The sequence below is a fragment of the Xenopus laevis genome, chromosome 5L, assembly GCF_017654675.1.
Source record: "Xenopus laevis strain J_2021 chromosome 5L, Xenopus_laevis_v10.1, whole genome shotgun sequence".
Taxonomy (NCBI): Eukaryota; Metazoa; Chordata; class Amphibia; order Anura; family Pipidae; genus Xenopus; species Xenopus laevis.
The window spans coordinates 35,672,538-35,690,008 of NC_054379.1; the positions used below are offsets into that span (position 1 = coordinate 35,672,538).

Here is a 17,471-nt window from a genome sequence, read left to right on the forward strand (position 1 = left end):
TAAAAAGTGTAAAAACCACAAAAAGCTCATACAAAACTTGCAGTAGAGGTCCCATAGAAGTCAATGGAAACTGTGCTGAATCTATTTGACCTTTCTTTAGCCATTCAGACTTTTAAGGTGGAATGTATTTAAAAATCTCAAGAAATGTTTAAAATGACATTTTTTGCGACTGTTTAGCGCTGCTCACAATGTAAAATTATTCACTTGCGAATATTACATCGCTAAGCAAAGGATAGCATTACCATCTGCGAATGTTCACAAAAGCCATTTGGTCGCAAACTTTACGAGGAAGTCGTTGAGGTCTGTAATCAGAGAAAAAGGATGCAACTATGATCACTAACGTTCACAATGGTCTTTGCGAACATTTTTTGCGAAAAACATATTACATTCCCCCATTAGAAGTTTTCGGATGTTTTTTCGATAGTAATTTTCTAAAAATTCAAAATTTTAGAGGTTTTCTTATTTTGTAGCACTTTGTTCAGCTTTTCTTCTTGTACTTTTCATATTTGGATCTTTTAATAAATTACATGGCATTCCTGGCTTTAGAGAAAATGAGTTTAAACTGCTAAAATGACAATGTGGATAAATAGGCCTCGCACAGTTCCACAAGCTGAATTTTTAAAAGTCAGAATCAGCAACTTAATGGTTCATAAAGTGGTGAAATGACTGTGCCCTCCCTTATTTCATAAGGCAGCTAATAAGTTAGTGTTATGTGTAAATGGTGTGCTGCAGGAAAAGGCACTGAAGCTGCATTAACTGCTTCTTTAGACCCATGTCACGCTTATCTGACAACTGCTCCCCTGTGCTTGTTTGAGCTGTCCCTCCCAATTAGTGGCTTATAGTAACTGTGTAAAGATGAGCAAACAGTACATTCATTAGCCCTCTGAGATGCAGCCATTGTCCTGTAGCCTCTATGGGCCAATCAGTCTTATAAAAAAAATCCCTGCAGCACAGCCTGGGGCACCATGGAGAGAAAAAAATAGTAAAATCAAAGCTAATAATGCTAAAAAGGGCAAATTAATAATTGGTCATTTAAGGAATTTACTGAAATAAATGGACTTTGTCTGTTTTGTACCTGGACTGATTATGTTGTACGTGATCAAATGGCTGCAATCAATACAATAATGCAAAGAGCAACCTAAAGGCATGATCTGAAACCAATATATCTCATTCAGTTTCTTGAACAAAAATGGAACATAATTTAAAAGCTAGACGCCTTTAATATTTTCTGAGCGAGGTCTAATGAATAGCTCCAGGAAGCCTGTGTGTTCATCCTTCTCCCTGGTGAATTCCAGGTTGCTGAGTTCTCCGATAACTATTTCAGCTGTGGTGAAGACCTCCAGATCTCCCATGACATGCCCACCAATGGTCGTCCCATCCTTGTCACCCAGCGATATATGGAGGTGCGCTTTTTCATTTAGTGTCCCCACCAAGGAAACAATCTCAAGCTTTTCTTTTAAGTAAATGATCTAAAACAAATGAAACAAGGGGAACACAAACTATCAGGCACACATCTGATCTGATATTATAGTAGAATGCCCCCTTATATGTTAAACATTAGCACGGTTTTATAAAGTGTGTAACTGAATACAAAAATTAGGTTTAAAGAAAGAAACAAAAACAGATTATAGACTGATATATTTATATATGTAATAGAAATAAATGGTTTGGGATGTAAAACACACAGGGAAAATCCACAAAAGCTGCTCTACATGGTCTTGTGAATGAGATGTAATTTAATATTTCCTTTATATTTGTTGTCATCATTTTAACAGAGCAATATCATTACTGCCAGTTCTCAACATCAATAACCTTAGCAGGACAGGGTCTAAATCAGGGATCCCCAATCTTATAAACCCGTGAGCAACATTCAGAAGTAAAAAGAGTTGGGGAGCAACACCAGCATGAAAAAATGTTCTTGGGGTGCCAAATAAGTGCTGTGATTGGCCATTTGGTAGCTCCTATATGGATTGCCAACCTACATTGAGGCTCTATTTGGCAGTGCACCTGGTTTTTATAAAACCAAAACTTGCCAAGCCTGGAATTCAAAAAAAGCTCCTGTTTGAGGCCACTGGGAGCAACGTCCAAGGGGTTGGAGAGCAACATGTTGCTCACGAGCTACTGGTTGGGGATCACTGGTCTAAATCTACCATAAAAATTGTAAATCACTGGGGCATTTGTTGGAAACCCCTAAATGATTAAGATCACTATCTTAAAACTCCAGGTTAGTGCTTCTCTTCACTGAAAACCCCACCAGCCAGGGTATAGTCCTGGCAGATATGGGCCACCATGTTCTGAAATGGGTCCCCTTTGGAGGTCCAGAACCATGCTTATGCATTGTATCGTAAATATTAGAACATGGTGGGATGGCACTGGGCTGGTGCATGTTTAAAGGAAGAGGAGCACCAGACTGGGGTTTCATGTTAGCAATCATATTACTGGTAGGGTGCTGAACACATTGGGGCTTAACTAACCTGCGGCTGCAGGGGGCACAGGAAGTATAGGGGCCCCATGAGGCCCTAATTCATAGAGCATTTTGATAAATATTGGTAAAACAGGTCATCGTCTAAAAATTTTGCCAGAAAAACTATTTGCTGTGGGGCCCAGTAATATCTATTTATACCACTGTTGGCACCCCAGTGATTTACACTCTTCTTATCCTTCTACTATGTGTCAAATCATTAGTAGTGATACAGTCATATTCACCGAATCATCTGCCTTGAATTGAATGGGCAAATTCCTGGTTAAGGTCTTTCAGTAATGATAATTACATATTATTTCATACTGAACATTTTTACTGTGGACTTAAATATCTTAACGTGCCCTCCTGCTCTGCTAGACTCCAACCTGAAATGCAGGATTTGATTAATAGAAATGAAAAAGAAAAGAACACATTCGTGAATACATGGCAATGTTACCCTTATATCCCCAATGTTTCTGAACTTGGACTATGGCAATTCTTGTGGTGCGGTGCAGTGGAAAGTAAATACAGGTATAGGATCCGTTATCCGGAAACCCGATATCCAGAAAGCTCAGAATTACGGAATGGCTGTCTCCCATAGACTCCATTTTATCCAAATAATCCAAATTTTTAAAAAATGATTTCCCTTTTCTTTGTAATAATAAAACAGTAGCTTGTACTTGATCCCAACTAAGATATAATTAATCCTTATTGGAAGCAAAACCAGCCTATTGGGTTTATTTAATGTTTAAATTAATTTCTAGTAGACTTAAGGCATGAAGACCCAAATTACGGAAAAATACGTTATCCGGAAAACCCAAGGTCCCGAGCATTCTGGATAACAGGTCCCATACCTGTACTTAAAAATATTTATAGTCCATGCCTCTACTGCATTATTGAATCTGTATTTATTATACAAGAACAGGGTTGGACTGGGGCAGCGGGATAATGGAAAAAACCTGATGAGTTTAGGCCCTTGTTGGCCCCACTGACCCTCTAATTACGCTGCTCCCTGACCTCCTCTCCTGGCCCCGATATTCTGGCGTCCTGTAGAAAAAAGGTATGCGCAGGGAGCCGTTGGAGGGGGGTTGTGCCTGGGGCAGGGAAATTGGAGGGGCGTTGCGTCTGGGGAGGGTGGCCAAGGGGGTGTGAGGGCCGCTGACACAGCAACCCCGATGGGCCCCGGATCCCCAATCCAGATAAATTTAAACATGGAGTTTGGGCTGCACCAGCACAAAACAACTTCCTTATTCTGAATTTACTAATTTACTATTAGGGCTACAAATATTTTAGAATATGATGATGCAATTGAATTTGTTTACATTCTGCTGTGGACTTTTACTACATCATTGCTACAGAGACACTAGGGGGAGTTACTACCTGGTTGTGTACTGACTTGTTTTACTTCCTGTCTAGAGTTAGCAGCATACATCTGAGACGTGCAGTTGCCACTTTTCTTTTTTTCTATTTTGGTTTCATTTATTGTGTTGGCTTGCTTTATATAAGGGAGAAGCGCTTGGTTATATTGTATTTTGATGGAATTTTTTTGCCGGTTTTCCTGCTTGGGATTTAGATCGTACCAAGAGGTGTATGATATGCCACGTACGAAAGATCCTAAATATTTTATACATGCCGCATCGCCAATGTGCTCAATAAAGATTATATCAAATTAAAGATGACAGGATACCTTTAGGGGACATACATTTCATTCTCAGCATTTAGTATGACAGATAGAAAGAACAGATTTCCAGAACAGCTTGTAGTTTGGCATCTAAGCCTTATAATTACATAATTAAGAACAGTACACTTCTCTAGAAACACTCCACAGCCGCCTCTCTATATGTATGCATGACTTTAACTGAGCCAGTACATCAGCAGACCTGTCAGGTACCTCATTGGTATTCAGAACATCAGAATTAGCTAGTCGGATGGTTGCTTTGGTGACACTGCCCACACAAGTGAAAACAAATGGAGCTTTTAGTCTCTTCTCCTGCACAAATTTAACCAATGACGTGAGTATTTCTTCTCCTGGTCCCAGCCGCAGGGCATAAGCTGAAAGGGGGCTCGGGCCTCCCTGAGGAAAGAAGAAAAGAGAGGTAATTATACACTGTAGTAGCTCTTATATAGAGGTGAGAAGATGGTTTGGGGGAATATTGAATTTATGAAGAACCATTATAATTTATAGAAATGCATAAAAGTTAGTGGGCCCAAGAGCAAAATCTTTCTAGGCCCCACCTCAGTCAGGCCCTCATGGGGGTCTTACATAATCCAGGCCTTCCCAGTAACTGCTGCCTCTGTTCTTAAAGGGATGGTTCATCATTAAGTTAACTTTTAAGGGGTTATTTATCAAAATCCGAATTTTTGGATTTTTTAAATAAAAAAAGTCAGACCAAACTAGAATCCACGATTTACCCTTATTTATCAATAAAAAACCACGAAAAAAATTGGATAGACAAAAAACTGAACTTTTTTGGATTGTCGCACAAAAAACGAGACTTTTCCGGTTTGTCCCGTGTAAAATCCGTATTTTCCAGATTTCACGCGTGAAAAGTCCGAATTTCTCAAAAGCCCAAAGTGTTCAGATTATCGAATGAAACCCAGCACAGACCAAATATTCAAATTACAAATAGGACCTCTGCAATTAACTTCTACAAGACCTTAATATGTTAAAGAATGTCATGTTCCTTGCAACTTTGCATTTGGTCTTCATTATTTATTTTTCATTGTTTTTTAATTATTTGCCTGCTTTTAAATAGGGGGTCACTGCTGAAATTGCAAACTAGAAAGCTGCTGAATAAAAAGCTAAAAAATGGAAAAAAAATACAAATAAAAAATTAAAACCAATTGTAAATTGTCTCAAAGTATCCATCTCTACCTCACGCTATAAGTTAATTTAAAGGTGAACAAAACCTTTAAGCATTGTTTGAAAGACAAACTGATTTGCACTAGTGATGAGCGAAAAATTCACGAAACGCATTGAAGTCAATTGGCATTTTTTACACGCGACAATTTTTTACACGCACAACAATTTTTCTCTCTCCAAATGCATTAAAGTCAATGGGCGTTTTTTCTTATGGTGGACTTTTTTCATAATACATTAAAGTCAATGGACGTTTTTGTTATGTTGACTTTTTTGTCCAAATGCATGAAAGTCATGGGCGTTTTTTGTCTGTGAATATTTCTGCTGTGAATTTTTGTCACACGTGGTGAAATGTGGAATTTCTCTGCAAATTCATGGCTGGTGAATACATTTGCTCATCACTAATTTGCACTTCTACCCGCAGTCATGTCCAGCACACCAGTGTTAGATTTTTCTTTATTGTTATTATAGATAAAAATAACTATTCTCTGGTGGTTCAGAAGGTGTGTTACTATAACTTTCAGCATCCAGAGTTCCCTCTATACATGATTATATACACAATGACAAAATGACCAGACTGCAGTTGGCCATTATTTCCCTCAGAACAGTAAAGGAGCACTATTCCTATAAACATTTTGGTTCCCCTTTGTATTAGTCTAATGGAAAAACAAACATATGAATGTATAGTTATTTTTGTTTCTTTTGCTTCCCGTATATACATGAAGGCATTACTGGGTTGCATAAATTACAGTTCAAGACTTGCCTTTCAGGCTAACCTCTTAGCCATCCTATTGTATTTTAATGACTCAGGGGACATGGTTGGACTAATTTACTAAGGCTGGGCAAATTTGCACCTGGGCAGTAACCCATGGCAGTTTATAAAATATTGACTTTCATTATTTTACTTTCCACTGACTGAACAATGGTAATAACTGACAGGTTACTGCACAGGTTGCAATTATGAGCTCAGCATGATGTAACTGGAGGCCTAGCCATACAGTGCTATTAATGCAGCCTCAATACCAGGGGCAACTGCATAGACTTTCTCATAAATTGTTTGTTTACGAATGCAAGTGCAGTGTGCAATTGCATGTTTTTAAAAACAGTGGAGCAGTATATTAACAAATCGGAATGCAAGTTTCGGACAAAATGGTTATAATAAATGGATGATGCAGCTAAAGGGAAGCGTGAGGAGCCTGTTTGGATTATTCAACTACAAACGCACACCCTGGCCCTCCTGGAACTTGAGTACCTGGTGCCCAGCAAAACGGGGGATCGGCAAACCCCTCAACAATGTGAAGAAAGAAGTTCACTGGCACACAGGTAATGCTAGCAGGGTGAGACCCTTGCTTTAAATTTATTTAGTGCAAAGCAAGGGTCTCACCCTGTTAGCATTACCTGTGTGCCAGTGAACTTCTTTCTTCAGGAGTGTGTTTGGACACAGGCACCTTTAATTATTAAGAGCAATTTGATTAACAACTGTGTGCATTTTAGTGTGTCTGCACTTGCAGCTGCCATCGTATAGTGCATGCAGAGAACGACACCACATCTTTGCCAACCTGAGTACTCCCTTGTACTGCGGACACCTTGTGTCTCCACCATTCTGCCCTCATGAATGCAGTGCTGCCAAATGTAGTCAGCCCTGTATTCACAGTGGAAGCCGCAGGTCTCTTTTCTCCAAAATAGACCACATAGACCTATGGTAATTCAAGTAGAGGGGAAGGCAATAGGCGAAAAAATTGCAGATTGTGCCCTTTTTAGTACTTTGTATACTGCCTTTATAAATGACCTCTAACAAACCAAACTGTAATGTATGAAGTTACATACAGTCTCAAATCATTTCAGAGCTTGGGATATTATAAATATACTTTTGACTGTGCTAAGAAATTGCATGTTGCCTTTGTACATCCATAAGTACGGCAATAAATGAATGCATAATGTATAAATCCATAATATGAATAATAATGCGTTGCAACAATCTCTGATGTGAAGGGAGTTTCTATTAAAAATAATTCTGTTTCCCAAGCTTATTAAACATACATCAGAGTGGAGCTTTCTTCACTTACTAACTATCTGTGATTTCCATCTGGGAAAGGAGGACTTTGGAAACAGCAGTAGCCTAATCCAACTGTACAGTATTGAAACCAGTTGCATAAGATGAAGAAGCATAAAAAACGCCAGCAGCCAAGGTTGATCAGGCTGCATCTCACAGATAACTATATTATCCTGTAAGAAATGGCAACAAGGGAAAACGAGTTCACGAGTAAGTAATTAGGTATACGATAAGAATCAAACGGAATCCATAAAAACAGTTAGAAAAACCCTATGTAGATAAGATTAGCTATTTAGAATTACGCCCGGCAACTAGAGTTTTAATGCTCGTTCACTGGCCCTGATCTTCTTGTGAGCTGCCCCCACGGATGAACTGGCAAGTGTTGACTTATCCTATTCCTACTGTGACTTTCTTTTCTACCAACGACATTCCTCTGGGTGCTGCTTACTTCATCTCTCTCCATAGCCCTCTTTCCCTCTGCAGTTGCATACCCCAGTGCTGGAATACTAAACTCGAAAGAGACATCTGGTGCTTATTACTGTGCACGATGCAGCATTCTTTACTTAGATTTTGTCATACAGTCATGCAGTTCATAGCCATGTTTGCAATTTTAAGCTATAGAAAACGCTTTTTGATAATTGTTTAAAGGCAAAATTCACCCTTTATGCAATAGGCCTTACAATTATATCAACTTAGCATGTAAAAATTATACTAATTCATTAGTAGGCATAGCTTACTGCATGCACAGAACATTCTATTTCTGGTAATGGCCTAGATTCATGAATAGAAGCCATATTGCCCACCTTGGCATGCATAGGGACAGACAATAGAGATGTAGCAGAAGATTCAGGTGCTACAACTAAATGCTAAGCCCCAAACCTAAGGAAGCAGTAGGCCAGGGTGCACAAAATGTGTAGGGTAGGGGGAAAAAAGCTACAATCAGAGTGGTAAAGTGGAGATTAATGGATAGAGGGATCGGAGTTAAGAAGTTTAGAGTTGAGCAATATGGGTTTCTAGCTATGCTTTTGAAAGACAAAAGAGCACATTCACAAATGCAACTGCACGTGTGATTGTGCTAAAATGCAGCAAGTTATTGTGCATATTGATCTCATGAATTACTTGGTCCAAAAATGGTCTTTGTATTGCCATATACTTGCATTCAGCACCAGTTTGTTCAACTCCCCCCCCCCATATTATTGACTACAAGTGCGCCTATTGACACTGGGGAATGATGAAGCTTGTACCAACTTGAATGAGGTGGTAACTACAGGATTTCCTCAGTGTTCTGTGTGGTCTTATTAGATGCTTCAGACATGTGCCCAAAAGAAGCACACACTAAAGATGCTTAAATGGAAAGAGTCTGAAGTGATGTCTTCCCCAGTGTCAAGGATTAGGTATGGAGAACTGTGGAGGCAGCAGGAGGAAAGCGAGTCCTTTAGGCAAGAGCTGGCTGAACTCACGGGACACAGACAGGATAAGGACAGTAACAGATGGGGAGAGACAGTACGGTGTGGGCACAGAATCAGAAAAGGATGGTGCAGGCGTAGAATCAAATTAGACTGGAGATAGGGAAGCAGAAGGACTGGAGCAGAAGGATCTGGAAAGCAGGAGAGAACGGGATAGCAGGATAGGGTACTGGATAGCCGGAGAGGCGACTGGATAGCCGGAGAGGGTCAGAAAAGGCAGAGCAAGATGCAGAGTGAGATGAGGGAAGATATAAGTCAGGGTTACAGTTACAATTTAGAACAGACCAGGAAGCAGGAACGGGCAAAGTCAGGTCAAAGTCAAGGCAGAAATAGGTTAAGGCAAGGTTAAAAGTAGGACTGGAGCAGAACCGGGAGGGAAAGACAAGGCAACAGTGGCGTAACTACAGGGGGAGCAGGGGGTGCAATTGGGCCAGGGCCTGTTCCCCCCTCAGGGCCCCCCAGGCAGCTCGCGCGCCACTGATTCCGGCCGGATTATCGCAGATTCCAGCAGAAAAATCGCTTTCGGGGGGGGTCCGGCTGCACGTCCCACGACAGGGCCCGCCGAACCTCTAGTTACGTTACTGCAAGGCAGGAACAGAACAAGGTAAGGTAAGAAGGAAATGTTCAAGGTAAGGCAGGGCAACACAGGACAAGGCAAGGAGGCTAGGGCTGGAACCTTTAGCTGGGGACAATGCCAACTGCTAGTTTGGGAAGCCAATGCTCAGGCAAGGAGTATTTGGAGGGCTTGCTTTAAATAGGGCAGAGTCAGCCCTGATTGGCTGTAAATCAGGCTGCTGCTGGGCTAGGGCTGCAAAGGCCAAGAAATAGACAGTGAGAAACCCTGCAGGCTGCTCACCTTGCCCAATGGTTAAAACTCAGTACCAGAAACACAAAGGTCCATGGCTCAAATCCCAGCAAAGCCTGACACCCAGTACGAACATTTTGGCCACAACTTTCACCCAATGTGTTTCAAAGCACAAATATGATTGCATTTGATTTGACACATCAGTCACACGTTTCATTGCATTTTCATTCAAAGTGGCACTTTGCACATTGCATTTGAGGTCGCAAATGACCCTAATAACAACACAACTAATAGTCATAAATAAATAGAGCTCTTGTAATGGTCTATGGAGACACCGAAGATATTCATAAGATCAAGCTTCTACTTAAACCTGAAAATCAAGGAACAACAGAAGAATTAACAGTTAAACCCTGTCTCCAAACTCTTTTTTAAAAGGGTAAGTAAAGTAAATAATAGATTAACCTTATTTAGCAATGTTTTCTGTACATACAAATATGAATGGGACTATGTTGCCTTGTGGAAGGCCACTGAATACCCAAGAGTAGTGATCCCCAACCAGTAGCTCGTGAGCAACATGTTGCTCCCCAACCCCTTGGATGTTGCTCCCAGTGGCCTCAAAGCAGGTGCTTATTTTTAAATTCCTGGCTTGGAGGCAAGTTTTGGTTGTATAAAAACCAGATGTACTGCCAAACAGAGCCTCCCGTAGCCTACCAGTCCACATAGGGGCCATCAATAGCCAATCACAGCCCTTATTTTTCACCCCAACATGCTTGTGTTGCTCCCCAACTCTTTTTACATCTGAATGTTGCTCACAGATGAGAAAGGTTGGGGACCCCTGCCCAAGAGGGCCAGATGATGAAGAGGAATAAAGGTTAAATGATGGGAATGATAATCAAAACATGAATTAATGTAACCTTACTCAGGGTACTTCTTTGAGTACTTTAACATTTTACACTCATTTTCTATTTTTAGCAGTTTCAGATAGTTGCATTTTAGCCTACAAATACAAAGCTTTTGGCTCAACTGAGAATCAGCAATCATAGGGGTAATTGAAAGAGAAAGCACCGAAAACGTTCATAGATATGGTCACTGACACTCTTGACCTTAAAAGAGAGCTGTTGCTGTTGGGACCTATTATCTGGAAACCCATTAGCCAGAAAGTTCTGGATTATGGGAAGGCTATCACACATTGGGGCAAATTCACTAAGATTCGAAGTTGCGCCAGGCGCAACTTCGCCGCACTTCGCCAAGCGTAGTTTTGCCAGCGCTCCGCAAATTCACTAAAATCCGAAGTTGCGCACAGGGGTAGCGTAAGGTTGCGGAGTTGCGCTAGCGTTGATTCACTATGTAAAGCGAAGTTACGCTAGCGAAGGCTAATTTGCATACGGCGCGAAATTCAAATTTCAATGGAGGAATACGTATCAGCACTACAAATGCCTAGAAAACCTTCAAATCATCAAATAAAAATTTTATTTTTGCCCTACACATGTGCCCACTGTCTAGGTAAGTTGCCATGAGTCAGGAAATTTAGGGGGGAAGGAGGGGAGCCCCAAAAAATTTTTCGATCTTTTTCAGCCTATCACCCATAATGTAGAAAACACGCCAGCGTTTTTGGGACTTAAAAAAAATTTGACTTTTTTTGAAACAATCCCTATCTACTCTATTGCGCTTCGCCTGGTCTGAGGTGGCGAAGGAAGTCTAGCGTAAAAGGTAGCGTTCAGTACACTGCGCAAGTTAGTGAATTTGCGTAGTTACGTCGCTAGCAAAAATTCGCCTGGCGTAAGGGTGCGAAGTAACACTAGCGAAACTACGCCACCGTTCGTTAGTGAATTTGCGCAGTAACGAAAATGCCAAACGCTAGCGAATTAACGCTAGCATTCGGCGCTTCGGCGCTTAGTGAATTTGCCCCATAGACTCCATTTTAATCAAAGAATTCCGATTTTTTAAAATGATTTCCTTTTTCTCTGTAATAATAAAACAGTACCTTGTAAACTAAGATATAACTCATCATTATTGGAAGCAAACCCAGCTTATTGGGTTTATTTAATGTTTACATGATTTTCTAGTAGACTTAAGGTATAGAGATCCAAATTCATAAAAGATCCTTTATTCGGAAAATCCTAGGTCCCAAGCATTCTGGATGTCCTATACCTGTACCAGCACTCTAATGTAAATTATGCAAATATCTCAGAAACCAGAAAAAAATAACAATTCATTTTCTAAAGTGCTCAGAGCACCACACTTGATATGTTTACATGATATGTTAGATCCCCTTTAAAATCACGTACAGAGGGGGTGGGGGGGGCCCGGCTGCATGTCGGCTGCATGTCCCGCGCCAGGGCACGCCCCCTCTAGTTACGTTACTGCAAAGGCAGTAACAGAACAAGGTAAGGAGGAAAGGTTCAAGGTAAAGCAGGACAACACAGGACAAGGCAAGGAGGCTAGAGCTGGAACCCTTAGCTAGGGACAATGCCACGCTGCTAGTTTGGGAAGCCAATGCTCAGACAAGGAGTGTTCGAAGGGCTGGCCATAAATAGGGCAGAGTCGCCCCTGTTTGGCTGCAAATTAGGCTGCTGCTGGGCTAGGGCTGCAAAGGCCAAGTAATAGACAGTGAGCAACCCTGCAGGCTGCTCACCTGGCCCAATGGTTAAGGCTCAAAACCAGAAACCCAAAGGTCCATGGCTCAAATCCCAGCTAAGCCTGACACCCAGTACGAACATTTTGGCCACAACTTTCACCCAATGTGTTTGAAAGCACAAATATGATTGCATTTGATTTGACACATCAGTCACACGTTTCATTGCATTTTCATTCAAAGTGGCACTTTGCACATTGCACTTGAGGTCGCAAATGACCCTAATAACAACACAACTAATAGAGCTCTTGTAATGGTCTATGGAGACACTGAAGATATTCATAAGCTCAAGCTTCTACTTAAACCTGAAAATCAAGGAACAACAGAATAATAAACAGTTAAACCCTGTCTCCAAACTCTTTTTTAAAAGGGTAAGTAAAGTAAATAATAGATTAACCTTATTTAGCAATGTTTTCTGTACATACAAATAGGAATGGGACTATGTTGCCTTGTGGAAGGCCACTGAATACCCAAAAGGGCCAGATGATGAAGAGGAATAAAGGTTAAATGATGGGAATGATAATCAAAACATGAATTAATGTAACCTTACTCAGGGTACTTCTTTGAGTACTTTAACATTTTACACTCATTTTCTATTTTTAGCAGTTTCAGATAGTTGCATTTTAGCCTACAAATACAAAGCTTTTGGCTCAACTGGGAATCAGCAATCATAGGGGTAACTGAAAGAGAAAGCACCGAAAACGTTCATAGATATGGTCACTGACACTCTTGACCTTAAAAGAGAGCTGTTGCTGTTGGGACCTATTATCTGGAAACCCATTATCCAGAAAGTTCTGGATTATGGGAAGGCTATCAGACATAGACTCAATTTTAATCAAAGAATTCCGATTTTTTAAAATGATTTCCTTTTTCTCTGTAATAATAAAACAGTACCTTGTAAACTAAGATATAACTCATCATTATTGGAAGCAAACCCAGCTTATTGGGTTTATTTAATGTTTACATGATTTTCTAGTAGACTTAAGGTATAGAGATCCAAATTCATAAAAGATCCTTTATTAGGAAAATCCTAGGTCCCAAGAATTCTGGATGTCCTATACCTGTACCAGCACTCTAATGTCGTCTGCAAATATCTCAGAAACCAGAAAAAAATAAAAATTCATTTTCTAAAGTGCTCAGAGCACCACACTTGATATGTTTACATGATATGTTAGATCCCCTTTAAAATCACGTACAGAGGGGGTGGGGGGGCTGGCTGCATGTCCCGTCCCCCTCTAGTTACGTTACCGCAATGCAGCAGCAGAACAAGGTAAGGTAAGGAGGAAAGGTTCAAGCTAAGGCAGGACAACACAGGACAAGGCAAGGAGGCTAGAGCTGGAACCCTTAGCTAGGGACAATGCCGCGCTGCTAGTTTGGGAAGCCAATGCTCAGACAAGGAGTGTTTGGAGGGCTGGCCATAAATAGGGCAGAGTCAGCCCTGTTTGGCTGCAAATCAGGCTGCTGCTGGGCTAGGGCTGCAAAGGCCAAGTAATAGACAGTGAGCAGCTCTGCAGGCTGCTCACCTGGGTCAATGGTTAAGGCTCAGAACCAGAAACACAAAGATCCATGGCTCAAATCCCAGCAGAGCCTGATACCCAGTATGAACATTTTGGCCACAACTTTCACCCAATTGTTTACATGACAACTATTTAATAGATGTGGTTCTTTTTGTGTATAATAGTGCAAAACATATGCACTGTTTTAACATAAATTGTACATAGTCAACCTGTTGCACTAGAAATAATGTCACAGCCGCGATCAAAGCTCAGGGGCAACACTAAAAAGAAGAATTCTGTGACAATTCTTAGCAAACCTGACAAATATTCATGTTCATTGTCAACTAAGAAGCAGCAGAGGTAGAGCAAACTGGGTGAAACCTAAGTTCATTAAACGCCATATGCACGGATCAGGTACTGAATAACGCAGGAGAAAAGGCAACACTGTATATCCACACATTAATATGAAAGTACCATACAGCAGATACTATGCACAGAGAAGATCCCCATTCATGCAGTATTCAAGCAGGGAAGCAGGTGTACAAAATGTAATAATTACAAAAATACTAAAAAACAGGCAGAATCATCAATATACAGGGATCACACACCACGGAGCAGCTGAAAGAAATGTAAAGCAGAAAATCATATTGTTTCCATGTGAAATATTTTTGTCTTTTTCAATTTTTGTAAGCCTGTACAGCCTGAGAGACTTTAACTGTAATTGCGGTTTTCACCATAATATAATATTATGAATTAGTATTTTAATCATTTATTACATAATATCTATCAATTTATTTTGCCTTAAATGACTTCTTAACTTAATGTCATATTACTTTATATCTATTTATGAGAAATATTAAGGGTTTATAATTTTGTTCCCGTTGCAGTTTCCCCAGTTTTAACAGAATAACATTATGGGACATGAGTACCTGGGTCTGGGTATACTAGGTATAAAGGGGTAGATTTACTAAAGGGCGAAGTGGCTAACGCTTGCGACTTTTCATCCGGGGTTGCCACCCGCAGGGACATTACCAATTTACTAACGGGCGCAGGTGCCAATTCGCTAGTAAAAGTTTGACACGCATTAAGGTCAAAGGGCGTACTTTTAATTGTCGCCGGAATCAGAATTGTCACAGGGAATTCGAGCCTGACGATTAAATTCGCCCATCACTATTTAATCTCTTTGGTACTACAAACTGGACTTTTATCTGTTAAATCGGCAGCTTCCTCCTTGTTCCCGACTCCAACCATCTACAGCTGCTACGCCGTGATGTTAGCTCTATTTAAAATAGTAGGGTTACAGAACATTTTTTAAAAAAGCAAATATGCCTAATAATTAGTGATGGGCGACTTTATTCGCCAGGCGAAAATTTCCGGCGAATTTGCGTAATTCGCTGTCTGCGAATAAATTCGCAAAACTGCCGCGATAATTTACTGGCAAAAAATTCATCGGCGTCTGTTTTTTGGACACTGGTGCATTTTCGCCAGCAAATGTGGGCATCAAAAACGAGACGCCGGCAAAGTTTTGCGAATTTTTCGACTAAGTGAAACGGCGCAAATTCGTCCATCACTACTAGTAATTGCGTTTTCCAGAATTTACAATAGAAGCCCCTGTTACAGGATCAACTCTGTAGTAGTACAGATGGCTTAGCTCAAAGGACTTTTCAGTAGCTGACAGGATATGGGAGTTAAATGTTAAAGCAAATTAAATTATAAAAAGTGTTTTGAAATATGTTACATTAATCAGTTTTTTTTATTATCTTATTTTCTCAAAATGAGGCATAGAGAATAAATATAAATTGTTTTTGATATAGAAATTATTATTTTCTTTTATGAAAATGTTATATACAGCTGATGGTTGCCATTCAGCTACTGCACTTTAAGGGCATCGGTCATTTGTCAGAACAGGTATAGGATCCCTTATCCGGAAACCCGATATCCAGAAAGCTCCGAATTACGGAATGACTGTCTCCCATAGACTCCATTTTTTCCAAATAATCCAAATTTTTAAAAATGATTTCCTTTTTCTCTGTAATAATAAAACAGCAGCTTGTACTTGATCCCAGCTACGATATAAGTAATCCTTATTGGAAGCAAAACCAGCCTATTGGGTTTATTAATGTTTAAATGAATTTCTGGTAGACTTAAGGCATGAAGACCCAAATTACGGAAAGATCCATTATCTGGAAAACCCCAGGTCCCAAACATTCTGGATAACAGCTCCCATACCTGTAATGTCTTTGTTCAGTTATATGGAATACATACATTGTATAATATCTAAATTGTGTTTCGTTATATTCACTTTATAAATAAATGCAATCACTATGTAATGGTCTGTCTTGCTATTATTTAATAAACAAAATATACAAATACATTTCTGCCTACAGATTATGCAGAACATTGCTTTTGTTTAATATAATTGGGGCCTCACAAACTTCTATTTTTTGGCAACATTTATATCAGATTTGATGTGCCTGTTTTTTTACTTTGTGATTAAGTTTGCCATTGTTGTGGAAAATAAAGTGTAAATCTGCCAAGATTTTTAATTGCATATGTAAAGCTTTTCATTTGGATCCATATAGCACATAATGCAGAATTCTGTAGTCTCTACATTGCAGTACAGATAGTAGACGCATGAGGTTTGAGGATTCTCCATAGCAAAAGTTGATGCTGCCTTATATTGAAAAGATATGTACATTAAGAAAATATATACATTATGGGAAACTAGCAGGTGTGCATCATTTTTGCTTTCTTTCTCTGACTATGACTCACGAGTCACATCCTATATAATAAAGTTGAAGTGTCTCTGCGTCCAGTCCCTGTGTCCGTGAGATTGCGATACTCGCATGTGCCCCACGGACCGTCTCTGGCGAATTTTTTTTAGACTAGAACAATTCTGTTTTTATAAATGTTCGACTACATATGTTCTAGCGCCGTTAATTTAACGGGCTTAATGTCTAGTAATAATATAATTTAACTATAAAAGATCAAGTTACAATACATGTAACTAATTCAAAATAAAGTTAAATGGCAACACGGAAACAATGCAATGCAATAACGGCCCTGTAGAATCACCTTCTATGACAGATGAACCTTATTTTTCTGCTTGATTATTTCCCACAACCCCTAGCCTTGGCTTCTCGAAGCAAACTGAGCATGTGCAGTTTCACACTCAAATGATGGCCTAATAAGATCCAGGAGGGTGAGCTGCTGGGCAACATTGAAGGGCTGCTGAACCGTTAGGCTGGTACTGTAAGTTCTGTATTTAAAATTAGGGATGCACCGAATTCGGGATACGGCCGGGATTCGGCCTTTTTCAGCCGGCTTTGGCGAATCCTTCTGCCTGGATGAACCGAATCCTAATTTGCATATGCAAATTAGGGGCAGGGAGGTAAATCGAAGTAAAAACATTTTTCACCTTCCCACCACTAATTTGCATATGCAAATTAGCATTCAGATTCGGTTCGGTATTCGGCTGAATCTTTCACGAAGGATTCGGGGGTTCGGGTGAATCCAAAATTGTGGATTCGGTGCATCCCTATTTAAAATACAGCATTTTTAGACATTCATTTTTAGACTTTATTTCTATTTTAAGTTAGATGGGAAACTCTGTCTCTCTCTCTCAAGCACTTAATTCAGTATGTGATCTTGTGAGAGAACCTTTAATTGAGCATCTGAATGTGATCTGTCTTAGC

The 17,471-nt window shown here is 40.1% G+C and overlaps 1 protein-coding gene across 1 annotated transcript in view; it reads right to left on the bottom strand.

Moving 5' to 3' along the window:
• Nucleotides 1–225: 225 nt before the first annotated feature.
• The window catches only part of LOC121393630 (bifunctional protein GlmU-like), a 53,506-nt gene continuing 36,260 nt past the window's right edge, over nucleotides 226–17,471 (bottom strand). Inside the window, exons 2-3 of the mRNA XM_041562656.1 lie at nucleotides 4,353–4,535; nucleotides 226–1,469 (exon numbers count right to left, since the gene is read on the bottom strand). Coding sequence (XP_041418590.1) covers nucleotides 1,209–1,469; nucleotides 4,353–4,535 — 444 coding nt within the window. The 3' untranslated portion in view covers nucleotides 226–1,208. The remainder of the gene's footprint in view (nucleotides 1,470–4,352; nucleotides 4,536–17,471) is intronic.